This window comes from Blennius ocellaris, assembly GCF_963422515.1.
Source record: "Blennius ocellaris genome assembly, chromosome: 2".
Lineage (NCBI taxonomy): Eukaryota > Metazoa > Chordata > Actinopteri > Blenniiformes > Blenniidae > Blennius > Blennius ocellaris.
This window is the reverse complement of record NC_137651.1, coordinates 21,371,879-21,389,131: the sequence shown is the minus strand read 5'-3', so window position 1 is coordinate 21,389,131 and position 17,253 is coordinate 21,371,879. Positions and strand designations below refer to the sequence as shown.

General features: G+C 40.9%; 2 protein-coding genes across 2 annotated transcripts; one reads left to right on the top strand and one right to left on the bottom strand.

Moving 5' to 3' along the window:
- Nucleotides 1-408: 408 nt before the first annotated feature.
- dhrs12la (dehydrogenase/reductase 12-like a) lies at nt 409-9,548 on the bottom strand (the record flags this gene model as incomplete). Its single annotated transcript, XM_080514188.1, has 10 exons — nt 9,487-9,548; nt 7,538-7,671; nt 5,411-5,493; nt 5,215-5,310; nt 5,005-5,086; nt 4,861-4,922; nt 4,639-4,743; nt 3,478-3,568; nt 3,235-3,372; nt 409-524 (listed from the first exon to the last, which is right to left on the bottom strand). Exons 1-10 carry the CDS (start codon nt 9,540-9,542, stop codon nt 409-411), a joined length of 963 nt encoding a protein of 320 aa, XP_080370314.1. The 5' UTR covers nt 9,543-9,548.
- Nucleotides 9,549-9,793: 245 nt separating this feature from the next.
- On the top strand, nt 9,794-17,142 carry ap1s3a (adaptor related protein complex 1 subunit sigma 3a; the record flags this gene model as incomplete). The annotated part of the gene is made up of 5 exons (XM_080510670.1): nt 9,794-9,925; nt 12,365-12,543; nt 13,664-13,772; nt 15,653-15,790; nt 17,107-17,142. The coding sequence occupies 5 exons, from the start codon at nt 9,794-9,796 to the stop codon at nt 17,140-17,142; spliced, it is 594 nt and encodes a 197-aa protein (XP_080366796.1).
- Between the last annotated feature and the right edge of the window lie 111 nt (nt 17,143-17,253).

Below are 17,253 nucleotides of genomic sequence, written 5' to 3'. Positions count from 1 at the left end.
CGCACAGATGGTGTGAGTGACTTTGGTCTGGTCAGATTCCCATCTGATTGACGGCTTTGATAAAGTCACAGTAGCACACAGCGCCACGTTGTATGTGTGTGTGTGTATGTATGTGTGTGTTTTACGTGGGGTCTTTCTCTCACTTACAGGCAGCATCACCGTCACACAATAAGTTTGTGAGGATTGAGCTCAGGAATTATAAACGATAGCTGGGAAGCGTTAAGGAATCCCTCGGTTTGAGGGGGAGTTTAATCAGGCGTTGGAAGGCTGTTTGTTGTTTTGTTTGTTTTTTTTGCCCTCCTCCCTAGATGTGTTCCGTCTTCACATTCATCCCACTTTGAGCTGCAGGAGTCTCCAGCCTCGGTCAGTATGAGATGGTTAGTGGGCGTCTTGGCGTCCGCGTCCGGCTCAGTGCGGCTGGAATGTCTTGGCCAAGTCCTCCAACAAGGACATCAGCTTCTGCTCCTCCAGAGGGGAGCTGTGGGTCCAGGCCAGCGGCAGGTGAGTGGACACCATCTTTCTGTCTGTAAACACAAAAAAGAGGCACTTTTCAAGAAATACCCAACCATTTCTTCACGATGTCAAGATGCGCACAGTTTAATACTGGTCTGTAAACAGCGAGTCCGTTATAAATCTAAACGCTGAACCTATTCTTGGTCCCTTTTCTCTACTGTTCCAGATGTTTGGTCTTCCTTCGTAGATTACCGCATTCTAAACCGACCGTTTGATTTTCACAAGACTCCTATTGGTTTCTAATATGTCCCTAAAGAAGATTTACAAATGGTTATGAGCAAAGTCTGGCTATGCATGAGTCATAATTCAATATATCGCAAAATGCAAAGACAAATGTATATTTTAGTCACATCTGCACAGTGACGGTAGGAATCTCCCTCAAACGCTCAACATCTTGTGCGGACATAAAACCATGGTATAAAACCTATAGGTCTTTTACCTATAGTTAAAAGACCTATAGCCGCTAAATAGTAGATCTCCTTACATCAATCTCTCCAGCAATTTATATTTTTTCTTAATTGTGATGGAAAAAAATTAGACCGTTAAATTAAATCACTCTATAAACCTTGTTGAAGTTCAAAATTGAATCTGGGCTGCTTCACAAATGAATAGGCTATTTGTGGCTTTTGTTATACTGTTTTAACAGTAAAATACTCTCCAAATAATCTGCATTGTTTTGAATCCCACGGTTTTCATGGCAGCACATGAACACTTGAATTAAAAAGTGTGGGTGGCCTCAGTAAACTGAATAACTACTTCACTATAGACAGCTGCTGTGAGCCATACACCTGCTTTTTTAATCAATCCCTGAAAAAAGCTATTTCAGTCTGTGCATGACGAGAGCACAACTAATATAAGAGCCCAAACAAAGAGAAATGTATCCTGTTGGGCAAACACTTTAAATTACTCACATTTGAGCCCAATGTTAATTATTCTTTAAATATTGTAAAACTAATGCATTAACTGAATAGCTGTAACATACGTAAATAGCTTCAATGGTGAAATATCATTCAGTTACCTGTTCTAATTAGTCCGCTCTGATAGAAAGGATGAGATTTTTATGGACTTCACCAAAGTCAAAGTTACCCATTCCTGCTGTTTCACAGACCCATTCATCACCGGGCTAAATTAGACTTCTAAACAACTACTCTCGTACATTTATTGTACTATAATCTACATTTCTTCGTAAATCTGTGTTCTTGTAACACCCAACTTGATTTAATGGCAAACTAGAGCTAAATGGAGGAGAACCTGGAAATCAGGGATAGTGTGTGTGTCTGTTGGAGGTTGCTCGTCCAATCAGGTCACAGTCTCCTTCTTCAAGGCCACTTGCAGGCGTGCGTGCGTGCGTGCGTGCGTGCGTGCGTGCGTGCGTGCGTGCGTGCGTGTGTGTGCGTGTGCGCGGGCGTGCGTGCGTGCATGTGTGTGTATTGACAGGGACTCTGTACACTCTGGCAGTATCTGGCACCAAATGCAGCCACCAGCTGCAGTGGCCGCGAGCCAAACCCCCAGACACACTCATCCAGTCACAAACTCTTAATTCGGCCAGCGTTGTTCTTCTTATTGTGATAAATACGATGGTTTTTTTAAAATACATTTTGAGGCACATTTTCTCATAACATTCTGTATATGTAAATATATAATATTATTATTATTGCAAATTTATGAAAAACGTTTCTTGTTGATCCGTAATTTTGAGCTCATAGTGCAGTGCTACATGCATTGTCTGATTAGTAGATTTTATGCGCAGTGGTCATAATCTTAAATGAAAAACAAGTCTATAATCCTCCAACTAAATCCAAGTATTAAGGGAATTTTGTTGTGTTTTGCTGATATTTTGACAGCAGACATTAATTTGCACTATTACTGGAAAAATGTGCAAATCTATGCTGGAATTGGCCATAATGTTTTTGTTTTTTATTAATCTCCAATAAGAAAACCAGATCAGTTTGGCTCTAACAGTCGATGATACCTGAAAGACTTTATTTGTTACAAAGCAGGTATCTTGAGTCACTGTCTCTTTTGTTTGGCAAATCTATTCAAATAATTAAAATTTTTAGTTTTACATTCATCAAAAAAGAGCATTTACTCTATATCTGAGTGCTAAGAAGTGCACAAGTATTCTCAAATATTGAAATCTAATTGAAAAATTATATAATTTATCTATAAAGAAAACTAAAAATGTGTGTAGGATTTAAGATTTGTTCATGATTCTGTTGTCCAAAAAAGAGTAAAATATAAGAATATTATATTTTAAGTATACTGCATTTTTGATTTTCATGACAATTTCTAAAGATTAATTCAAAAAAGGTTTGGAAATCATTTTATGTTTAACATATCTAAAACACTGTATGGAAGTTTCATTGTTTGAAAAATTATGGGGAAAACGTTTTTTTTTCATTGAATTCTCATTTTTGAGATTTACCTTTTAAAAGTAAGTCGATGCTTACAAAAACTTAAAGACCAAGTTTTCACTTGAGTAAAAACAAACACCTAAAGTGAGAGATGGATAACAATCTGATTGGTTAATTTCATAAACGATGTACAAAAAGCACACTTGTGAAAAATCAAGGGCCTCAAAGTACTTAACTCGGCTCGGATGAGCCTAATTGATTTACCGTACTCGTCTTTAATTTCGAGGACATTAACCATTAAAGCTAAACCTAGAATCTTCATCCTACTGGCAGATTTCTGTCAATGTTTTTTGAATTAACTCCATACCCTGATAGAAGCGCCCACTAGGGTTTGCGCCGGCGGCCTCGGAGACGGCGAGCCACACCACTGTGTCGGCGCCCTGCTCCGGAGTCCGCAGGCTGTCCCTCATGGACCGGTGGAAGTCTGGCATGGCGTTGGCCACGGCTGTAGTGGGAAAAACAAACAGAAATCAGAAAACAGATGCAATTTACCAACACTTACAAATCAGCGTCAAGGTTTTGTAATCCAGTGTGTGGAGGCAGGCGTTACCTGGAGTGTCCACCCAGCCGGGATGCATGACCGAGAAGTGGATGTTGTTGTGAGTCTTTGCCAGCTGCTCTGTCATCGCGACCTGCTGCCTCTGAAACACACGTGTATGAACGCGCGGGGTGACATTGCAGTGAAGCCAAACAAACCCACACAAGAAAAATAAACTGCCAAAATATAAAAGCTGTGCCATTTTAAGTTGATACTCCACATTAGTGTTTCTTGCTCCTGCACACCTGATTCAAATGAATGGCTTTGTATAACCTATTTTTTTGAATGAGGGGTGTTGGAGCAGCGAAACATTTAAAGTCTGCAGGACAAGCTCCCCCGGGGTCTGGTTTGGGAAAAAAGTATATGTAAAATGGACGTTCTGGAGCCTAAACATTATTAGGATCCTTTAAACACAGAAACTGTACCCTCAATCTCCAAGAGAGGGTCACTTTTGGTGACTGCTGCTCTTCTGTAGACTTCTTAAGGTGTGGTGTACCTCAGGGCTAAGACCTGGGTCCTATGCTTTTTTTCTGTATACACCTCTTGGACACAGTCACAATATTAATTTCCACCTTTATGCAGATGACACTGCTATATTTCTCTTTTGACCCCACTAATGACTTTCACCTAACCTCTCTCAATGACATCCGGATCTTTTCCTTCCAGTAACTTTCTGTATTTTCGTTCATACAGATGTGAGGTCATTTTAATTGTTTCAAATGCAAACCGTTCAATTGGCCATTCATTGTTTCTTGACACATTTTTATTCAGCTCAAACATAACCAAAGTCCAATGTGTCACTCCGGACGATATCAGACCGATCCTGTCCACTGATATAAAATGTAATAATTTCCCCAAGAGGATTAATAAAGTATGTCTTCTTCTTTCTTTCTGTATGGGATTCTAAATCTTTAAGAAAGAATTCATATTGTCAGGTTATGTAAGAACACACGGCTATATGTCATCCCATGTGGCATACAGCTTTTGATGCAAAGTGGTTGTGTTGTTTACTCGAGCACCAATACTGTCCAACAGAACACAAAGATCCTTGCTTGTTTTCCTAATTTCAATCAGACGTCCCTCATTTCAAACCTGTATGATCAGTTTCTTTTACAATCAGATCACAAACTGATTGGTTGTGACATTCGGTCTCAGGGTGAGTTCTTACTCCACCTTGTGCTGGGCGTAGACCAAAGTGCCGTCGTAGCGACCTCTCTCAGACTGCAGGTTTCCTGTCCGCAGCTTCTGTACTAACATCCCTCCAGATGACACGGTGATCTGCAGGAGAAGCGGCGTGAAAGAACTGCAACCCATTGTCGTTCGACTCATTTATTCACTATGTACTTCTTGACTGAGTCTTTGATTGATTCAATCAATCCAAGGTGCCAGACTCACCACTCTGGGATCTGTGCTTTTCTCCAGCAGGGGAATGAGACTCTTGGTGAGAATGTAGGCCCCTAAAGGTGAATTGGAAATTAACCTCATGGTTATCTTTGACTTTTCTTTCTATCGGTCACCTTTCCCAACCCTTTGACTCACCCAGGACGTTGGTGGCGAAACTCTTCTCAAGCCCCTCGGCATTCACGTCTCTCTGACTCATGATGGCACCTGCATTATTGATCTGCACCCATTTGATTGAAAATCAAATATGGCAGTTAAATGTGAGGCCTGTTTCATCCCTTTATATCTGCTTGCTGAAAGAACCAAGGCATTTAATGGAGGAAGAGAAATGAAGCAGATGTGGCTCACCAGCACATTGAGTGCTTTAAACTTCCTCTTGAAGCCTTCGGCAAACTCCCACACTTTCTTGGTCTCTGACAGGTCCAAAATGTGGACATAAATCTCCTGTAATGACATCAAGTATTGAAAATACCGAGTGATGTCAAGTCTAGACTCCATTCAAAGGTTGTCTGTGTTTGGGTTTTCACTGTGAGTCACTCTGTACCTTGTTTCCCGACTCCTTGACAATGTCAGCCCTCACTTCCTCGGCCTTGTCCTTGTTCCTGCACACCATGTGGATCGTTCCACCTGAGACAAACATCACTGAGTCAGCAGCGGGAAATCAGTATCTGAACACAACGGCAGCAAAAATGAATAGGACAGAATATACGCAAGATGCCGCCTGCACACATTATAAATCAAGTTTGAGTTTGGTTCGTGTCATATCAGCTTTCTTCCAACTTATTTCTACTTATGCATGTGATCAGGAAAAAAAACTAGATTGATGTTTATGAAACTAGTTTCAAAAACACATTCTTCTTTGCTTTCCATATTTTCACCATGATCTCATGTGGACTAAGCAGGAGAAAACTGGAAAGAAGAGATCATGTTTAGTAAGACCCACTACATTTGTCTTATTCTACCCCATAAGCCAATGTAAGTATTCTGTTTGCAATTGTTCACAGTCCCAGAGGTGCCAGGTGTATTCGTTTTTCTATGGGAGGCTGCAGCCGGTTTAGTGGAGTCAGAAGGTTGCTGGTTTCATTCTCCATCTCCCTCTCTCCAAATGTGGAAGTGTCCTTGAGCAAGACTTTGAATTCCAAACTGCTCCCAATGGAGGGACTGAGGCAGCTCCTTCCATTGGTACAGTGGCTGAGGCTACACAAGCAGTGAGAGAGTGAAAAGGTGCTGACAAAGAGATGAATGAAGCTACAAATGCTATTGAGGACACAATATCATGAAGCTAAAGGGAAAAACTTTTGTTACACAAACTCTAACATGGAATCAAAATGCAGCAGTGGTAATGGTCCAGTCTCTCGCCTCTGGTGTAGTTGGCTTACATCAACTTCCCATTTCTGTTTATTTTAATTAAGCTATGTTGTTCTACACAGTGAAGCTGTGAGGCGAGTTGTGGACGCTAAATTTCCTGTAGGTGTAAAGGTGAGTGTTAATCGGTCTCTCTGTGTTTTTGCCCTGTGATGGACTGATCGTCTGCTGGGAATGTCTCCAGCTCACCTCCTCCCTGAGTTTGACAAGGTGATACAGAAAATTGATGGATCAAGTCGTACAGGTGCCAGAAAATGAATGAGTATCTCTGAAATGTCTGTGCTGGCCTTCATAAATTGATGCACAATGTTTTGAACTAAATTCTAGACACCGAATTCCCATATGTTATGTCTTTTATTAAATGTAGGAATCAAACACCGACCCACTGCTTTAGAACTGGGTTTAGAATTGGATTACTTCAAATGGGTTTCTTTTTTTTTTCTTCCTTTGAAAATTATCATATTGTTGATTTGCTTTCATGTTTAGGCTTATTATCCAGCTTAAAGTTGAAGTTTCCCTCTAAAGCAGCCCCAAACCTTGATGGTCCCGCCTCCGTACTGCACTGTAGTTATGATGTTCTCATATTATGCGGGTGTATGCTGGAGGTTTTCACCAACAGTCCAACTTATTAATGAAATTATTCTGTAAAATTGAATTTCAATGTACTTTTTTTTTGGCAAACTTTAATCATAAAGTGATTGTTTGAGAAAGCAGCAGTGTACTTTGTGGTTTACTACGAATGATCTCAACGAGTATTACTTCTAAGATGATCTTTATTTGTCAGAGCATAGTTCACAACAGCAGATGCTTCTTGTATAGAACCAAATATTTACTGGTGTATCACATCGTATTATTCGGAAACTTGTCACCCAGAATCCCAAACCAAACTGTGAGGATCAACTTTCGAACACATGCAGGGTAAAAGACTGCAGAAGTAAAAGCTTGTTTGCTCCAATCCAACAGAAAAGTCACGGTAGCGACAACTGCTGCAGAAATGAATGCTGCTTCCGATGAGAATACACCCTGCGAACCAGAGTTTTTTGTCTTTCACCCAACAAAGAAGTGACCTACACAACTGAATTGTGGTTTTATTTCCTGACGCTATTGCCAAAAACCAGCAAGGTTCTTAGTTTTTTTTGTTTGAATATTCATTGTAATATTTTATTTCTTCAGTCTTATTCTTATACACACTGGAAATCTTCACAAAATGCCTCAAAGAATGGTCATGTGCACAGTCTTTCCAGTTTTTCTTTGTTAATAATGATCTGGGACGACGCGCAGACGAACTGCTCAGTCGTTCCGGTACCTTTCTTTGCTATGGCCATGGCGGTGGCTCTCCCAATGCCGCTGTTGGCTCCTGTGATCATGAAGGTGCGTCCAGCCACCGACACCTCCAGGTCCTTCTCCACGAACCGCTTGGCAGCCGACAGGTGAGCATTCCTGCAAAGACAGCAGGAGTGTGTGTGTGTGTGTATGTGTGTGTGTTGGTGATGGTAGGGGGGGTCAGAATGGGTCAGGGCTTGAAGTCAGTCTGCTTACTGTACAGCTCTCAGCTCCTCCCAGCTTTACTGTACAGATGCAATGAAGGCGAGAGTGTGCCTGGCATTGTTTCTGATGAAGAGGCCTGCTGCTCACAACAACGTGTCAGTTTGTGTGTGTGTGTGTGTGTGTGTGTAGCCGCAAGGACCTCAATGCCCCCCTTTGTCCTTGAAGCCATTGTTGAGGCCGGCTGGTGGAGGGGAGGGGAGCTTGTGGGGGGGCTAATTAAGGAGCCGGGCAGTGAGGTTAAATGCGAGCTCTGTTTGGCGGTGTCATGCAGAGAGCCATTAGCGCAGGGTCAGAGCGGGCTGCCCGGCAGCTCTGTGGGGCAAAAGATAACACAGAACAAAGGGGCAGAAGGGAAACAATGACAAAAGCAGCTCTTCAACCACACTTGGCTCGCTGTTGAGCCGATGAGGAAAGGCCACGTCGGGCTGCGATGGATCACATGGGGCCACATGGAGCCGTGTCGGGGTTAGATTAACAATTTATGGGCCTTCATGCCTTGTGCTGATTCATCATAATCTGTTGGTTGGTCCACAGACCTTTAGATTTGGATGTTTTGGAGTTGACGGATGTTCTTTTAAAGATCAATTACCACCTGAAGGCTGTAGAATTTGCACATTTTCATTCATTCAGGTTTTAATAATCTAAGCAATAGTTTCGTCAATCATGTGGGCCAGGGGTCAAAATTCAGCCCACAAGATGATCTTTCTTAGCGTAGAATTAAACATAAAACAGAATTTCAATCATTTAAAATCAAATAAACCATTCATTCTGATTTGTACATAGTGAATGAGTGTTTTATTAAGAGTAGCAGACACATAACCGTGCTGAGGCTCGAGCCAAGAGATCAGCAATACAGCTGTGAAACATTATTTTATTGTTGTAAAGCGGTATTAGCATCAAAGAGAGAGGCTGCAGAAGTCGAGCACTATTAAAAGCAACAAGGAATTGGTGAAAGATTACTTCCTCGTTTACTAGCCTCAAAGCCATTCTGTCAGGGTTATTTTGTAAAAACATACATAATGCAGCAGCTATTGTTTGGACATTCCACTGTATTTTGCACCAGAAGATTTCATTAAAAATTGGCTTCATGTTGAGATTGTAGTTATTTTCCATAGTAATTGTTTAATTCTGTGAGAATGTAGACATTTTCATCACATATACTCTGCATCCCAACCAAGAAAAAGTTTAAATTTAAAGGTTATTGTGGCACTATTTTGCTGGTCTGGCCAATGCAAGATGAAAGTGGACTGTATAAGTATTGAACAGCACAAATCTAATGGATGTTTCAAACTTAACACTATTATATCAAACCTTTTAAAGCTTGTACTTTTGCAGTTTTATTAACCAATTTAAAGTCAGTTTCATTTCACTCAAGTTTAATAATCACTTAATAGGTTTTCCCTCTTTTTTAAGGTGTACTTTCTTATTATCACTTAAATCAAGCCAGATTTAAACATTTAAAATAAAACCTTGCAGCTACTATATTATAAAGACTAAGTAAGTTATGGAGTGATGTTAGAATGCCTTGAACCACTCTGATGTGTTCACAGGAATTTATCATATAGTCATCCTTCTAATATTAGAGTATTATTTTGCATAGAGGTTGTGACACACACACACACACACACACACACACACACACACACACACACACACACACACACACACACACACACACACACACACACACACACGCACACGCCCTACCTGGTGAACTCGGTCACTCCCTTCAGGAACCAGGCTGAGTTGCGGTACAGAGACATGATGCTGCTCCGGGAGACTCTCGCCCTGCCCGGCTCTGTGCTCTGCTTTTACCCTGTCGCGGGACCACGTGGACGCCCCCCCCCCCCCCCCCCCCCCCCCCCCCCCCCACACACACACACACACACACACACACACACAATGTTGTACAATTGTATATTTGAACTGTATATTAGAATTTACCAGATGTGATTTAATACTTCTATCATTTGTTTTTGAACATGCAAGCGCATTGTATTTTTTTTTCTTCTTCATGTCATACTTCATAAACGTCTCAGTGACATCCCCCAGCCTCTGTCCGTCATTTCCATCTCACCTGTCCGCGCGCTCCTCTGCAGCCAATCAGCGCGAGGCGCACCGCAGGGCGCGGCTCGGAACGCGCAAGGTGAGAGCGCACGGGTTTCTGGGAGGATCAACAATGTCTCCGCATCACACGGTCCGGTGAGAGCGAGCGGAGGGACTCTGGGATTGTTAGAAAGCTGCAGGATTTCAGCTCTGTGCGGGGGGACAATGGTGAGTAAACCTCCCTGAGCCCACGCTGTGAAGCGTTTTTACGCACCGCCATGTAGTAAAATCTATCTTTTCATGCTCCAACTGGTTGTGCTTTCCTTTGAAGAGGATGGAAAAACCTGCAGTCTGGTGTTTTGTCCTAATGTCTTTGTGAATTAAACAGGTTTTGGCAATATCCTACATATCCTAGACGTTGATATTTAGTTCAACTACCTTCTATTGAGCAACAACTTCAGACAGGCAAATTAATACAAATGTGATGGAGGATCAGCTCCTCAAACCTCCTTCACACGACAGAGGGAAAAAAATGAAGTATTTAACTTGGAGATATCCTTTCCTTCCTGTCCTTCACTTCACATGTCTGCTGCAGGCAGTGCTGCTGTCATGTATCTAGCTACACCCAGGGGGCAAAGAGCTCTCCTTAATTACCCTTGCACAACCCAAACAGCGGTTTACAGTGTTATTGCACTCAATGATTCAGATGAGGAGTGTTTCCCCGCTTAATCTCCATGCTGGTTGTGAAATGTAACTGCATTTTCAACACTACATGCTCATTATAGGTGGATATGTAACACTCAAAAACTGAGTTTTGTTGTCTGTTTATTTTCATACAGATTTTCTTCCACCTCTTGTTTATCATGCTGTGTTTTGTTAGGCAGGATTGTAGCAGGACTTTAAGATCAGCTGCAGCCGTTGGCTGGGAAGATGTCACAGCATATCTAGTTGATCTGGAGCCCCGCTCTTTCAAACGACAACCACAACTTTATTTTCATTGAATCTTTTGCTCAAACTATTATGTGCACCAAGCAGAGTGTGTACCAGTTGTGAGCTGCTCATGAGTGCACACTGTGCTGTGCTGGATCACACTGCAACCTGGAGCTTAATGCTTTTCAAGTGACCAGGAGTGCAGTAACTCTCTAAAGCTGGGGGTGTCTAACAATGAGGTCCTGTGGGACAAAACCGGCAAGCAAGAGGCTCCAATCTGGCCTGAGACCCAAGCTGAGATGTCAGTGATCAAACTAGCCTCAAAGCCATGTTGTCAGGGTGAGTTTGTAAAAAGAAAAAAACAAACCTGCATAATGCACCAGTTATAGGAGAAGTTTTCTGGACATTTGACTGTATATTGCACCAGAAGCTTTCATTCAAATTGGCTTTATGTTGAGATTGTAGTCATTTTCCGTAGTAATTGTTTGATTTTGTGAGAATTTTGACATGTTCATCATGTACACTCTGTACCACAGCAATGTAAAACTTTAAAGTATAAATGTCCACGTTATTATGATACTATTTTTCCTGTTGCAACCCATTGAAAATAATATTCTCACTTAAAAGTTTTCCCCAGATCATGACAATATTGTGCAAGGTGATGTACTCCATTGGAAAAAAAACCAAACTGCAAACAGATCAACTCAAATGTATTTTTTTCCCCAAAATCTCATTTATTTTCTGAAACGCTCTGCTCAGTTTTGTAACTTCTGCACACGTTTAACCTTGTGCGTGTGAAGCCTCAGCGCGTCTCCAAACACTCCACGGTGGACTCAAAGCACCGAAGCGAGAGTCTCCAGATTGTTCTTACGTAATCAGACACGCAAACACACAAAATTCTTCTGTGAATACCCATGTTTGCACATGGTGTCAGTCGTAGTGTCACATCGTATCAAAAAGAAAATCTTTAAAGTGGATCCTCCCACGGGTGAAGGAAATCCCTTTTATTCACTGAAGCTTCAGAGTCTTTACTAAATGATGGAGTCCTGATGTGCCGTTTAGTGTGTAGCACCTACAACAGGGGCGGACAAATGTTTCATTTTGCAATACCAAGAAACATGAAAATGATTTTGGGGTGGCAGCTGATTTAATAAAAGAACTCATTATTGCTCGTGAAGCTGATCTACTTGTTTCTCAACACGCTGCAGCCTGACCGTATGGCAGGACGATGACAGCGAGGAAACACAGTTTATTTTCACACTAGTAGAAGGAGACATTTTGGCTGGTATTTTATTATCTCATTGATCCATTTTTAACCCTTTTAGCTTTATTGATTTTAACGGCGGCACATTTTAAGCCCCTTTTCACCCTTGCACGTCATTTTTTTGTCAGCCGTTTAACCTTTTTAACCACTGAGCTGTTTTCAGGGAAACCGGCATCTATTTCAGTGAACGCACTGTGTCTCTGTTCTTGGTTTGCATTTCATTATTGTTAGTTTAGTGGGATGTGGTGCGTTTTAGTCGATGATTTACTCTCGAGCGGTGAGTTCTGGAGCATTGCATGTCAAAGTGGCGTCATTACAGCTTTGCGTTCTTGTCCCGCTCCTCAGATACGCTTCATCCTGCTGTTCAGCCGTCAGGGGAAGCTCCGTCTGCAAAAGTGGTTCACGCCGCTGACGGACCGGGAGAAGAGGAAGGTGATCCGTGACGTGACGATGCTGGTGCTCGCTCGGACGCCGCGCTCCTCCAACTTCCTCCATTGGAGGGACCTTAAGATCGTTTACAAGAGGTGGCTGCAATCTGCACCGAGCTTTAATGGTTAACGTGTTGCCTTGACTCGCTTCGGAAGGCACACAAAGCCGCCGCTCTCAACAATAAGCCCTCAGATAAGGTCTGAGTACACACAGAGAATGACACGCATGCTCTCTTCTGTCTCGGACTCCAGCTTCTCTTCCAATAGAGAAATCCCCCGAGAGGCCAAGCAATGCAATCCAGTATCATGACATGTTGTAACATGTCAGTTTATTCAGATTTTACTGTAAATCGTGCAAATAATGACTCAATTAAAGCCAAAGGCAATGGTATAATATAAAAATCATCAAAGGTCTCATACTTTCAAAAATAAATTAATACAGTATGAGTCTGATTTTTACTGAATGTTTGCATATATAATATTGAGCAAAACTGAGATCGTAAGAGCTGATGCTATTAGATTAATGTACAATATTGTTAGAAATTACATGCTTTTTTTTATGCATTTCTAATGGTGGGAATGTCCCTGGTTCGGTTCCGGGCTCTGGAGTCTCTCTGTGGGCAGTTTGCATGTTCTCCCTGTGCATGCATAGCTTTACTTTCGGTACTCTGATCTCCATTGAAGGGAAATGTAATTTCTCTGTATGTTATTTGTTTTCCAGTTTCAGTCATATTGATAATTACTGATTCAGAGGAGATTCAGAGTTTCATGGACCAAATATGAAAAAAAACTTTCTTGATTGTTAATCTCATTGCTCTTACACATATTGACTGTATGTGCAAGAAACAAAAACAAAAAATCATCAACTCAACAGGTGATTACTGAAAGTATGAATATGAATGAAGAAGAAAAATCTGTAGAAATGGTGTTGAAACTGCTTTAACATCAGAAAACCTTTTAAAAACAGAGCGCATTTAAGTCAAATTGAGCTGCAGTTCAAACAAAGACACAAATAAAAAATGTAATAAATGTTTGCAGACATTTTTCATTGCTGCACTTTTCCGTACATATTCTGACACTTAGGTTTGTGTGCACAGACTGTTTTGCATTAGGATATTTCCAGCTTGCAGTAGCACGTTGCGGTTTGTTATCAACATTCCTGGAGTCATTGCTCTCTCACGTGTCCTCGCCTCTCCTCTCCTCTCCTCTCCTGCAGGTATGCCAGTCTGTATTTCTGCGCCGGGCTGGAGGAGCAGGATAATGAGCTGCTCGCCCTCGAAGTGCTGCACAGATACGTCGAACTATTGGATAAATACTTTGGTAACGTAAGTGGAGCTGAATTGTCTGCACAGGAAGAACTCACCTTTTTTAAAGCTTCTAATTCGTTACCTTTGAGGATTAAAAAAAAAATTCTACTTAGGATCAGCAAACTCTTTCTATGTTGGGTGGTCATATTATTTGTTTCTACTAACAGAATGCAGTGAGGATTTCATCTGAATAACACCCATTTGACTCATAAATATAAAAGAACTGCCGTGCCAGTTTCCATATATAAATATAAAACCATACATCAGGGGTGTCAAAGTCATTTTAGTTCGTCGGCCACATACGGCCAAATTCCACTTTGAATACTTTCGGTTCAGGATACAGTGGAATGTCCCCCAAAAAAATGTTGCACTCTGCATGTTTTTACAAACTCCCGCTGACAACATGGCTTTAAAGCAAGTTTGATAGCAACAGAGCGGCTATCTTTAATGGCAGCATCACCAGTCCCGCAGCTCGGGGCTCAGTGTTGTTATGTAAGACATTTGTGAAAACGAGTTTTCTTTGAAATTTGAACAGATTGGAACCAGTCGGTTTTGGCCCATGTGACAACTATCGTAATCTCAGTCAATTATGCAAATTACTTTCTGCCCATTTCGTCTTAAATTACTGGGAGGAGATATGCTAATTGATTAATGCACAATGTGAAATGTGAGTGGAGACGTTGTTGCCCTTTTAGCCCCAGTGAACTACTGCTTTAAACCATGAGTACTACTACTACTAATACTACTGCTGTTCTAAAATACATTTTAAAAACACCTACTGAGATGAGCAATTGCAATTCTCCATTAATGGGTTTTATCATGAAACCAGGAGGCCATGACAGTGTCCCATCTATCTTCTATATCCTGTGCCTTGTCCAGGTATGTCACAAGGCAAAAAAAAAAAGGGACTCATTTATAAACAGTTTTTACTGAATAGATTATTTTACACCATGTCAGAAGATCACAGTATTAACAGCCAAACATAGTTTGCATGTGTTGCTTACATTATGAATATAACATTTTGTGTCACTCACAATGTTGTATAATATGTAACCCCAAACACAGAAGTGGCCAGAGTTGTTCCAGTGTCAGGCGCTTGTAAATATCTTGTAGTAAATGGAGATAAAAATGCTGCGCGTATAACAGCTATTGTCGGAGACCGTTTAAACCCCCCGGCTTCAAGGTTCACCAGCACTGAGGCCGAGCACAGACGTGACGCAGCCCTGCAGTCTTGTCTGCCTCTTCACATCACACATTCTGGACCAGAGCTGCCAAAATTCAGCCCACGTAGTGAGGACTGGACATTTGTGTTGTGCTCCCATTAGGCATGAAACAGTCTTGTGGGGACATGTGTTGCACTTGGATTGGACGGTGGGAGCTGAAGAAGGCATTATGCAGTCTCACTAATTATTCTCCTGCTTTTACTGTTTGCAAAGCATCAGGGGAAGTTTTTATCTGTAGGCTTTTAGACTAACAAAACTCTCACATTTTGACTTTTGTGTCAAACTGCTTTTTTTCAGGTTATATTGTCATAATTATTTGTCGAGTTTATTGAATTTCCCCGAAGGTTTGAGAAGGTATCTGCTGAATGCTTTTCACTGCATTTACATTGTACTGTTAATGACAAATAACCACATTAGAATTGAATCTGGGGCAAATGGGGAGCTCCAGTGACGCCATCTGGTGTTAACATGCTCAGCTTACAAGACGGCCACACCTCCTTAATTACACAGTCGAAAACAAGAGGCAACAGAGTGTGTATGTCACGAAGCGCCTGCAGGTGTTCATATTGGATTTGCTAAAAATACAGTCTTCAATAGCAGTAGAAGGGAATTTAACTATCTGTGGCCTCTGGGAGAATTAATTTACTCTTTTGAAGGTGTTTTCTTCTGTATCAGGTGTGCGAGCTCGACATTATCTTCAACTTCGAGAAGGCCTACTTCATCTTGGACGAGTTCCTGATGGGAGGGGAAGTCTTAGAAACCTCCAAGGTTGCGGTGGGTGTTTCTCTGGAGCAGGCAGACACGCTCCAAGAGGTAAAGTCATTTGGAAATATTGGAAAATATTCAACATTAGACAGCTATTTCTTGTGCTCCAGACGCACACGGATCAGCCATGAGATCACGATGGGTACTATTCTGTAGTTGCCCTGTATTCTGACAACTTTAAAGTTTAACTGTGTAACTGATGGATATGAACATGATCCAGTGAATATTGAGCATCAATGAGCCTCAATCGTAACCATTAATAATGGAATAATTTTGGCTGTTCTGAATGTATTTAAACCATTACCAGAACAATTGTCCAATAATGTAATGGAATATTAAAAGATCTTTTCCAACCATTATTGAGACTGTAATTGTATTCTCAATAAATGAATATTGCGACTATCTCATTAACTATACCTATTTTTTTAAACAAGCAAAATACACCACACCGAGAAATTATTTCTAAGAAATGCAGCCATAATTATTTATTGTTACATTTCTAGATGCAGCAATTACATTTTCAAAGGTTTTCATTTAATTTTTTTTAAAAACATGTAAATTAAGTAAGTACATTTGAATCATATAGAACGTTTTACAGATAAAATCGCAAAGTGGTTCACAAGAAGGCATAATAAAACTAATTCATGTACATTACACCTTAATGTTGTTTCAATTATGTCCTGTTAGTCCTACAGTACATTTTAATTAAAAAAAATGTATAACAGTAATGGATCAGATACTCTGTTACACTCTGACAATTTATGTGATTTAACGTGTGAAGTTGTAAGACTACTTTGTACCACTACAAGGTGTATTGAGTCACTCACGCATCGCTAAGTCGAGAGTCTAATTTGATCTATTTAATTTAGGAATTTCTGAAGATAGTAGATATTCATTTCAGAAAAGTTTTGCGTTTAGCAACTATTTTCTTTGACGGTAACGACGAGCAGCGTTTGTCAGGTCCATCTGAAGTGAAAAAGATCCTACCACAGATCCTATACAACTTTTAGTTTTACTGCCCCATAATGTAGTACGAGTTAATAAAAAAACTACAATTGTGTCAGACCAGATCCGACAAAATGCATTAGGTTTTATAATAATTAATCAGTCCGGTGCACTTACTGCAAATATGTCGGTTACAATGCTCATAAATATGGCCACTTGCCTAAAAAAAGGGTTTATTAGTATATTTATCAGCAACTGCTCAGTATAATGTCTGAACATCTGAGGTAAATAGAGGACAAACTACGTAAAGCCAATTGATGCCGTCAACTCTGCAGATTACGGACACATTGTACTTTTACGTAAGTGACCTACATGTGATATAACTCATCTGATAAGAACTTCCTGTTTTGTGGTCGCAGACAATGGAAGAATACATGAACAAGCCTGCCTACTGAGCCGAGAGAAGATGAGGACGTCTCACATCTGAAGACTTGAAGCAAAACGACCTCCTGTGACACATTAAAAAAAAAAAATGTAATCACTGTACATTTGCATCTGCATCTGCC